At 47.4% G+C, this 10,825-nt stretch overlaps 1 protein-coding gene across 1 annotated transcript; it reads left to right on the forward strand.

Moving 5' to 3' along the window:
• The first annotated feature begins 3,392 nt into the window (after window positions 1-3,392).
• LOC101599071 (immunity-related GTPase family M protein 1-like) lies at window positions 3,393-9,515 on the forward strand. The gene is made up of 2 exons (XM_004657257.2): window positions 3,393-3,666; window positions 7,059-9,515. Exon 2 carries the CDS (start codon window positions 7,080-7,082, stop codon window positions 8,271-8,273), a length of 1,194 nt encoding a protein of 397 aa, XP_004657314.2. The 5' UTR covers window positions 3,393-3,666; window positions 7,059-7,079; the 3' UTR covers window positions 8,274-9,515.
• Window positions 9,516-10,825: the final 1,310 nt, after the last annotated feature.

The raw sequence follows: 10,825 nt of genomic DNA on the forward strand, positions 1-10,825 counted from the left end.
GAGGAGGAAACCAACACTTCCGAGGCCCTGTTTTTTTTTTTCTTAAAAGTACTTTAAAAGGAAAATATGTTTGTATTTGTATTTACATCTTGTATTTGTATTGTACAAGTTGTTAGGGGTCAGCTATTTTTAATGAAAATGGATGACCAGACCAGCCTTCAGAGCGTTCTTTGTCCTACTGCTGACTTTACTTGTGGTGTGGCCGTGTTCATTGTAATCTCAAAGGAGAGAAAAAACCTTGTTAAAACAACAAAAAACCAAAAACAACAACAGTAAAATCGTATTCCCAGCAATCCAGTAACTTTTTCGAGTATGTACGTAGCTGTACTGTAAGTGGTTTGTTGGGAGCCATGAACCAAACCTCGGCCATGTTGACAGAGACTGCCATATAGCAAGTTACGTTTCTACTTCCTCACCTAATACTCAACTACCAGAAACAAAGACTGCAATATAGCAAGTTAAGTTTCTACTTCCTCACCTAATATTCAACTACCAGAAACAATGGGATCGTACGCCTGACCAAACATTCCTCCATCCTGCCGGTAGCTGATAAAGAAACAAAGGTTTAACCAGTAACTCTGTGATCTTTGCCCTAACTATGTCCCCTTCCCCCACAACTCCTTGCCCTGGCCATGTCCCCTTCCCCCTACAACCCTATATAAACCTATGTGTAAGAATAAACTCTCGAGGCCGTGACAAATGTCTCCTTCTTGTGTTTGTTTGCCTACTTTTATTCAGGTTGATTTTCACCTCGCTTCTTTGTTCGATTCCCCTCTGGCCGGGGCAGTAGTTGGTTTGTATGAGATGGTTAAAAAAGCCAAAGATAAAAGGTTTCTTTCTTTTTTTTTTTTTTCCTTCTTTTGTCTATGAAGTTCCTGGCCTAATTCCCAGAGCCCTCATCCATGTAGTGTCTCAGTCTCCAAGCCAGCTATACAGTTTCTAAATTTCTTACCTACATAATTGCCAAGCAGGGGGTTTCTGCCTCATTTTTGAGGGTCTGTCATGTATCCCACCCAGGCTGACCTTAAACTCAATGGAATCTGTCATGTTCCCCAGTTGCTGATGGGAGAAACACACTGGTAATGTTTGCTTTTCCTAGTATCTTTTTTTTTTTTTTTTTTTTTTTTTTTTGGTTTTTCGAGGTAGGCTCTCACTCTAGCCCAGGCTGACCTGGAATTAACTATGTAGTCTCAGGGTGGCCTCGAACTCACGGCAATCCTCCTACCTCTGACTCCCGAGTGCTGGGATTAAAGGTGTGCGCCACCATGCCCGGCTTTTCCTAGTATCTTGATTCAACTAAAATGCATTCTCAAAATGCATTTTCCCCATCACTAGTTTCTTGAGAGTCCTCTGTGTGTTTATTTCTGAAAACGCTGTTCACTGTGAGGCCTTGTCATGCTCATAGGAAGTCAACTTTTTTTTTTTAAATGAATTATAAGGTTTATTTTAGAGAGAGTTAGGATCTAGAGGGAAGGGATAGGAGGGAAGCCCAAACCAAAGGAAATTCTCCCCTTAGCTTAGGTGGAAAGGGGAAGGAGAAAATCTGCATTGCACAGAGAAATCTCAGGGAAGATGCCCCGGGAGAAGAAGCTTACACAGGCAGAAAGTAATGCAGGAGCGCTCAGGGCACAAGATGCCCTCACGTAGGGCAGAGGGGACTAAGACATAGTAAAGGAGAGATCACACATGCAGCAAAGCAAGAAAGCACCCAGAGGCTGGGGAAAGGGCTTCGTAGTTAAGGTGTTTGCCTGTGAAGCATAAGGACACCAGTTCAATTCCCCAGAACCCATATAAGCCAGATGTACAAGTGGGACTCTGGAGTTCGTTTGTAGTGACTAGAGGCCCTGGTGCGCCCATTCTCTCTTTCTCTCTCTCAAATAAATAAAATATTTTTAAAAAAGCACCCAGAACAAGGCAGGGAAGCAAAGGGACCAGAAGAAATCTTGACTGGGAAGAGGAGATCCAGAGAGACTTACACGTGTGCCCACACTGATCTAGAGAAAGAGGAAAGTGGAGTCAACTTTTTGATTCTTTCAATTTTTCCCTAACGAGAGTAGAGACAATGTTTTTAAGGTCCTTGAGTCACAAATTACCTGTGTGGTTCAATCCAGGGACAGGATCTCCTTGTGTGGGAAGTCGTCTGAGTTCAGCAAGCTTCCAGGATGAAGCATGGCACATGTACCCAGCCCAGGAGCCTCAGCCCACAGAGCGTACCCACAACCAGTGGCCCTCCTGGGATGCCACCTTCCAAATCTGGGACCCAGGCCCAGGATGTTCAGAAGGAGAGAAGTGAGGTTGCAAGAGTTGGGGTACTCTCAGGATGTGGTATTTTTATCCAGCCATACTGTTTTTCCCTGATTAAGCTCAGCATTGTTCCAGTCATGGTGTGAAACCCGAGTTATTGTTGTTATTATTATTATTAGATATGGACATGTTTTGTATGTAAACACATGTCGGTACCATTCTTTCCCTCCTCCCTGCCCCTTCTCTGAAGAGGCCTTCCTCACTGGGGACGCAGGTCAACTTCATGGGGATCATGGGTCATGCATTATGGGGCAGCAGTCAGTTATGGGGGAGAGGCAGTGTCTCTGTGCAAAATGCCCCAACTTGTGGCTCTAACAATCTTTCCGCCCCCTCTTTCGCAAAATTCTCTGAACCATGCTGGGAGCATTTTAAGTCTACTTCAGTGATGGGCGCTTAGGAGCCTCTAGATGTCTGGTTTGGTAGGTGCTGAGTGTCCTAGGTGTCTCTCTCCATCACCCTGTGCTGCCATCAGCTTCACTAAGAGAGCAGCCCTCTTGCTCATCTCCCCAGTTCCTCTGTGGTGAAACCTGAGTTTTACACCCATTCTGAACCAGAGATACAGGGGGCTCTGGTCACATTCCTGTATGCTCATCAATCACCCCCGGCATTTTTCTGAGTGAAGACCATTGCCCAGGATGGTGACAATTATGTGGAGTGGAAAAGGGCGAGACCAGGCTGTGTCTCTCCTGCACACTGAGGAATTGACACGGGGTCGATTAAAGGGGGCCCCCTGGTGGAAGAAGCTCATGCATCTGAGTTGAGTGTGGTAGGAAAAGGAGTTCTTCCCCCCACCCCAAATAAAGCTGAGCAGTCCGAAACTCCCCAGAGAGTGACTGGAGTGTCTACAGCCATCGGAGGGGCCCGGGCTCACAGGGTCTGAAGGTGGACTTTCTGCACGGTAGGGGCACCTGGTGAGGAAGAAGTAGGGTTAACCGAAGGAAGCCCTGGCCCTACGCCAACCACCAAAGTCCTTGGAGTTGGGTTCAGATTTGCACGGATGACCTCCCTCTGAAGGAGAATGTGGAACCCAGCCAGCCACATCCTGCAAACCAGCCATTTCCAGGAACAGAAACTGAAAGCTGCTCTTGCGCAGACCCCTCCCCCGGGGGTGGGGGAGGGGAGGGCTCCGATCTCTGGAAAGAAAAGTCTGAGGCAGCAGTCCAATGCTGCAGAGAAAGCCCGGGAGTTCAGAGGGCCTTTCCAAGCTCCTCCTCCCTCCTCCACTCTGCTCCCTCTTCCTAGGACCCAGCCCTGCAACCTCACTTCTCTCCTTCTGAACATCCTGGGCCCGGGGTCTCAGTTTTGGAAGGTGACATTCTAGGAGGGCCACTGGCATCTGGTCACAACAGTCCTCTGAAGCAAGTAAGTGAAGGGCTCCCGAGGGCAGTGTGGAGGAAAGCTCATGAAATGGTACCACACCAGGACAGAGGACCCTGGGATTGCAGCATGCTCCTGTCTGTCTTCAGGACCACTGGAACACCTCAATATGCTGGCTAAAATAAGCCTGTGTACCCCACCAGTGAGAGCTAATGGGCTTCTCTCTCACCTGCTTTGTGGGGTCTTTTTTTTTTTGAGTGTCTAGGTTCTACTTTTTAATTTTAATTTTTAAATTAATTAATTAATTTTTTGTTTATAGAGGTAGGGTCTCTCTCTGGTCCAGGCTGACCTAGAATTCACTATGTAGTCTCAGGGTGGCCTTGAACTCATGGAGATCCACCTACCTCTGCCTCCCGAGTGCTGGGATTAAAGGCATGTGCCACCATGCCTGGTTTTTATTTTTATTTATTTATTTATGAGAGAGAGAGGAGAGACACACAGAGAGAGGGACACAGAGACAGAGAGAATGGGCACAGCAGAACCTCCAGCTACTGCAAAGGAACGCCAGATGCTTGTGGCACCTTGTGCATCTGGCTTATATGGGTCCTGGGGAATTGAACCTGAGTCCTTTGGCTTTCCGGGCAAGCACCTTAAGTGTTCCAGCCCCTTTTGGATCTTTTGATGGCAACCAAATCTGGAGAAAGATGGGGATGTCCCTGTCTGTATTTTACCAGTGGGGAGGAGCTCCCCAGATCAGAACCACACACAGGAAATATTGAGATTCCCTGGAGTTGCATAAAACATCCCAACTCTATATTTGAAGCAGCCAGGAGATAGGAACTTGGGCTGGGCTGTAGGGTTTAGGCGTCTATGTGACTGTTCTGGTTCAAGTATTTCATCTGCTCCGGAGCAGCTGGCGCCGTGTAGAGCAGCAGTTTGTGGTCAGTTCAGTGGCGGTGGGCTTTCGGACACCACCTTCTCATAAGCACAAGCCAGGGCAGCGCCTACCAATCCCTGGGCAGCTGGTCAAGCTTTCCTGGAATACATCAGCACCTGGGTTTTCCTTGTGTTGCTTGACGGTGATGAAATGAAACAGAAAACCTGGGTTTGGGCTCGTTTTGAGATCTGCGTTCACAAAACATCTAGTTTTCTCAGAGCCATAGCTAATTCCTGCTGGTTGTTGCATGTGAGTCCTTTGATGGGATCTAATGTTGCTGCTGAGCCCCAGGCAGGAAATCCCTCATAGAATACAATAAAGTACAATGCAACAGAATAGAGCAGACAACAATGTAGCTAAAGGGAATTGTGTATGTCTTTCTTCTTTAAAATCTTATCTATTTAAATTGTTTAGTGTGTGTGTGTGTGTGTGTGTGTGTGTGCGTGCATGCATGCACGCCGGCACACCACAGGATCTCTTACCACTGTGAATGAACTCCACATGCATGCACCACTTGCATCTGGCTTTGCATGGGTGCTGGGGACTTGAACGTGGGCCACTGAGCTGTCTCCCAAGCCCTGTGTGTATGACCTTCCATGCAGCTATGAGTGCTCCTGGCTCCTATGGGAAATGGTCTCTTCCTGTGAGGAAGACTGTTAGGAGACTCCAGAATCACTGCTCACGCCGGCTGCCCCTCTCTAGTGAATCTGCTGCTTGGGTTCCCTCTGGAAGCCAGAAGGCTTTGATCCTCTTCTTCAGGGTTTCTGATTCCCATGTTGAGGGAGGAAGCCAACAATATATTCTGAGGAGGGCCTTCAAAGAAGGGAGTGTTGGGGCCACTTATACCCCAGGCTGGACCCTGATGGGCTCTCTGCAAGGGTTGTTTGCTGGGTCAGTGCTGTGAGCCACAGTGCCTGAAGCTGTCCACACCAGCACTTCCTCACGACTCCTCCTGGAGGACCCTTTAGCTAACCCTAGCCTGCAGTCTTCGCTGGTCTGGCTGAAGCAGGACAGTGCCCTGGAGAGTCTCTGGGGTTGTGGCTCAGGCAGCCCAGCAAAAGCGGTGACCAGTACTAGGGTGCAGGACAGGGGACAGGACAGCAGATAGTGAGAGTCCGGGAGCCAGAGATGGGACTGTAGGTGGCCCGAGGGCCAGACCTGCGACAAAACTACTGTAACCAAAGTAGGGCTTGTGTCTGCCTACTGAAGGCCAGTACCCAGCCCAGCGCCGTTCTACGGAAGGGCTCTTTATCTATCTACTCTTTAGGTGATAGATTTAGGTGAATTATATGTCCATCAAGAAGTTAAATGTAGGGCTGGAGAGATGGTTTAGCAGTTAAGCACTTGCCTGTGAAGCAAAAGGACCACGGTTCGAGGCTCAATTCCCCAGGACCCACGTTAGCCAGATGCACAAGGGGGCGCAAGCATCTGGGGTTCGTTTGCAGAGGCTGGAAGCCCTGGCGCACCCATTCTCTCTCTCTCTCTCTGCCTCTTTCTCACTCTGTCTGTCGCTCTCAAGTAAATAAAAGTAACAAAAAAAGTTAAATGTAAACAAAAGATACATATGTTTCGTTCATCACAAAAATGTGTTAAAGGGCTGGCGAGATGGATTAGTGGTTAAGGCACTTGCCTGTGAAGCCTAAGGACCCAGGTTTGATTCCCCAGTACCCACATAAGCCAGATGCACCAGGTGGTACATGCATCTGGAGTATGCTGGCAGTGGCTGGAGGACCTGGTGCAGCCATTCTCTTTATCTGCTTTTCTCTTTCAAATATATATATACATGTGTGTGCATAGATAGATAGATAGATATGGGTTTTTCGAGGTAGGGTCTCACTCTAGCTCAGCCTGACCTGGAATTCAATATGTAGTCTCAGGGTGGCCTCGAACTCATGGTGATCCTCCCACCTCTGCCTCCCGAGTGCTGGGATTAAAGATGTACGCCACCACACCCGGCCCCAGTAGAGATTCTCAGGAAAGCTGATGTGGCTCCAGAGATGCAGTTGATGAGAAGTAGGGTGTGTCCCTGATGTCATCACTAGTGAACGTTACCATAATTACACCAGAAGAAAATGTCTTCCAAGGAAAGGAAAAGCGCTTTCACGTGCAAGTGGAGTAAATGATTACCAAGTTAGAAAGAAAAGCACGTTTGAAGACTTGCAGGTCCTTGGGATGGAGAGCCAGCACAAGCTGGCCCCTTCTCTGCAAGCACTTCCACTGGGCGAGCAGACAGGATTAAGCAGGGACATGTCATCGTAGCTGAGCGTGACCCAGCTGACATCGCGCTGCTTGTCTTTGTGATGGAGTGTTGGCATAGCAGCTGTAGAAATACCCTTGCCCTCCAAGACCATGCACATCTGGAAGATGGCTCAGCTTGCTCTGTTTGTATGTCTTGTCAGCATGTCTTAGTATGGGCCTCAAAGCCTGGACAAGGGATTCTGTTTCCTGGGGGCTCTGTGTGCACAGCCACCCTGACCTCTGTGCTCTACTTCATTTGCAGGTTGTTTCGGTGCTCGCTGACATGGCCGAGGCCCCTGCACCCTCTTACACAGCTCTATCTATACCCTTCACCTCTGGCATGCCCTGTGATACAGACAGCAGTATTTCACCCAAAGTCAGGAGGAATATTGAGAAGGCTTTGAGAGAAGGGAAGTTGTTGGAAGTGGTGTCTGTGGTCAGAGAAGCAATGCAGACGGCGTCCAGAGCCCCAGTGAGCATCGCTGTGACCGGGGACTCCGGCAATGGCATGTCATCCTTCATCAACGCACTTCGGGCCATTGGACACGACACAGAGGTCTCGGCTCCTACTGGGGTGGTGAGGACCACCCACACACGGGCCTGTTACTTCTCCTCCAGCTTTCCCAATGTGGAACTGTGGGACCTGCCTGGTATGGGGGCTACAGCCCAGAGCATGGAGGGCTATATGTGTGAGATGCAGTTCCCTCAGTACGACCTCATTATCATCATCGCGTCTGAACAGTTCAGCTTCAATCATGTGCACCTTGCCAAAACCATCAAGAGCATGGGAAAGAGGTTCTATGTTGTCTGGACCAAGCTGGACAGAGACCTCAGCACCAGCACCCACTCAAAGGCCCAGCTCTTGCAGAATATCCAAGAGAATATTCGGGGAAGTCTCCAGAAGGAGGGAGTGCAGGAACCCCCCATATTCCTGGTATCCAGCTTTGACCCTTTATCCCATGACTTCCCAAAACTTAGGGACACACTACAAAAAGATCTCTCCAGCATCAGGTGTTGTGGTCCCTTAGAGAAGCTTTCCCAAATCTGTGAGAGGATCATCGACGAGAGAGTGGACTCCATGAAAAGCAAAATAGGCACCGAGAACTTCAACAAAATGTCTGGCATCCGGGATCCAGATAATTCGCTGGAGAATTTTAAAGCTCTCCAGTTGCTCTTTGGTGTGGATGACAAGTCTCTCCAGCAGGTGATGCAGAGCATGGAAAAGCCAGTTGTAGAATACAGGGTGGCCAGAGAAAACCAGGACGTGCAGAGCTACTACTACCAAGAGAGCTGGATAGGGCCGAGAATATTGTACTTCGCACTCTATTACTTCTGTACTGGTCTCAGCTACATCCCATACTGCAGTGACTCTGGCGTCTACTACCGCAGATACCTAGAACACAGACGCTTGCTTACGCAAGTTGCTGAGCACACCAAGGTCATCCTGAGGAAAATCTTGGAAGAGTCCATCATCTAAAGTGGTTGTTAACAGACTGTTTCTTTGGGAAACTCTGGGTATCTGGGATCCTCTCCTCAGCTCTGCACCCTTAGAGCTCAACCCTCCACTCACGTGGTTTCCAAGTTCCTAGACGTTAATAAGCTCGCTTTCTCACCGGGTAGCCCCCTCCCCCCAGGAAACACCATAATGGATTTCACTCTTTTTTTTTTTTTTTTTTTCATTTCATTAACTAAAGTATCTGGGATCCAAATGCAGAAGAAATTTCCCCAGACACAAGCTGACTCCTCTCTTTTGCTCAGAGCTTTCCCCTGTTTTATTCAGTTCATATGTTTGCAATAGAAGAGAATGTTATGAATTCTAGAATTGTTCTTTTCTGTCATCCCCACACTGAGTGCTGTCAATTCAACCTGATTGGTTGTATTCCAGATCTGCTTCCGCCCCACGCTCCTGAATGCTGGAATAGCTTCCTGTTTCTGACCCCTTGCCTGTGCCATCCGAGGTGGCACGTCCCACAGTGCCTGGTTTCCTGCCATTTATTATAGCAATAGCAAGTTGCTTACTGCATCCAAACACACGGGCCTGTTTTGTGCTTCTAAATCCTGGCCCCGTCTCTTCTGTCTTAACTCATGAGTGTATCTCCCACACCCAGCACAACACCTCGTGCAGAAATCTGAGAAAACCCTCACGTTGCACCCCTCCTGAGGGCAGAGATGAAGAGGGGCACACGTGGGATGGCATCACCTCCACTTCCGTGCTCGGTTGTCACACAGGGTTCTGTGGCAGTAAGGGTATAGCCTGGAATTTCATTGGCTAATCGAGCTAGAAAGTGTTAGCGATGTGGCTCAATGGTACAGTGCTTCCCCAGAATTGAAAAGAATAAATCCTGAGAGGGAAAAAAAATTAGGTAAATCATATATGTTGAGAATAACATACCAAATGATACTATTGTTACTGACAGGAGGGCTCTGAATCCCCACGTCAGCCATCACCTAAACAAGGTCAGTTCACCCTATCTGCTTGGTGGCAAGAACAGAACGAACTGAAAATTCTCAGTGAAGGTGGATTTGGGGTTGGAGGTAATCGGAGCTCTACTAGGTTTAAATTTTGGGGTTGGGGAAATAGGTCAGTCAGTCAAACGTTTGCCTCACAAGCATGAGAACCCGAATTCACCCCAGTAGCCATGTAAAAGGCTGGGCTTGCAATTAAGGTGATTGCCTGCAATGCCTAATATTCCAATTTTGCTTCCCCACTACCCATGTAAAGCCAGGTGCACAATGTAGCACAAGCATCTGGAGTTTACAGTAGCTAGAGGCCCTGATATGCCCTTTCTCTCTCATATTCTCTCCATTTCCTTGAAAATAAATAAATAGATAATGAAAAAACCCCAAAACATAAAAAAAATAAAGGGCTGGAGAGGTTGCTTAGTGGTTAAGTGCTTGCCTGTGAAGCCTAAGGACCCCAGTTTGAGGCTCGATTCCCCAGTAACCACGTTAACCAGATGCACAAGGGAGTGCACATGCCAGGAGTTCATTCGCAGGGGCTGGAGGCCCTGGTGTGTCCATTATCTCTCTCTATCTGCCTTTCTCTCTGTGTCTGTTTCTCTTAAATAAATAAATAAATAAATAAATAAATAAATAATGAACACAAAAAATTTAAGGGCTGGAGAGATGACTTAACACTTAAGGCACTTGTCTGCAAAGCCTAAGCCCAGGTTCAATTCCCTAGTAGCCACATAAATCTAGATGTACTAGGTGGCACATATGTCTGGAGTTCGATTATCATAGATAGAGGCCCTGGCATGCCAATTCTGTCTCTCTCTCTTTCATAAATTAAAAAAAAAAAAGAGCCTATGGCTAGGGAGGTTATGAGGGAATGGGGAAAACTACTACTGTTGTCTGGCTAAATGGGCATATTATGCCCACCCAACTGCCCTCTAAATACTTATGTTTATATCTCTATACTAATGGTCCTCTCACTTTTGGTTAGAGAAGCTTTTCTTTTCAGATAGCAGTGACCACCATAGAGATGCAAAACTCACCAAAAGGCAGAGAAGAAGTGACAGTGAAGTGTTCAGCACTGAGACACATCTTTATCACACTCTCCAAGGCTCAAGGACCATTGTGGAAGAGGTGTCAGAAAGGGTATAAGAGCCAAAGGAAGGGGAAGAATACTTACAATACTGTCTTCCAGACACAAAGTGGCCTTGATGTTCATGACTTCAAAGTGGCTGGGGCTATCTATACAAGACATTTGTGATAGGAGGAAAAATCATATCAAAATTAGAAGAGAGACTAGTTGGAAATAAGAAGGGATTCAGTGCAGGAGGGATTTGCTAGGGAGAAGAAAAGGGTGGTAAGAAGGAATTTATAATCATGTATATTGCTTATAAATAAAGAAAAGAAAAAAGATGTTTTACAGAGCCTGGTGTGTCCGTTCATGCCTTTATCCCAGCTCTTGGGACTCTGAGGCAGAAGGATCAATGTCAGTTTGAGATCATCCTGGACTTCAGAGTGAGTTCCAGGTCAGCTTGGGTTACAGTGAGACCCTACATCAAACAAAAAGAAAGAAGT

The sequence above is a fragment of the Jaculus jaculus genome, chromosome 6, assembly GCF_020740685.1.
Source record: "Jaculus jaculus isolate mJacJac1 chromosome 6, mJacJac1.mat.Y.cur, whole genome shotgun sequence".
Lineage (NCBI taxonomy): Eukaryota > Metazoa > Chordata > Mammalia > Rodentia > Dipodidae > Jaculus > Jaculus jaculus.

Bases quoted from the DNA above. Each gene is read 5' to 3' on its own strand.
- LOC101599071 (XM_004657257.2), top strand. From the start codon at position 7,080: ATGGCCGAGGCCCCTGCACCCTCTTACACAGCTCTATCTATACCCTTC.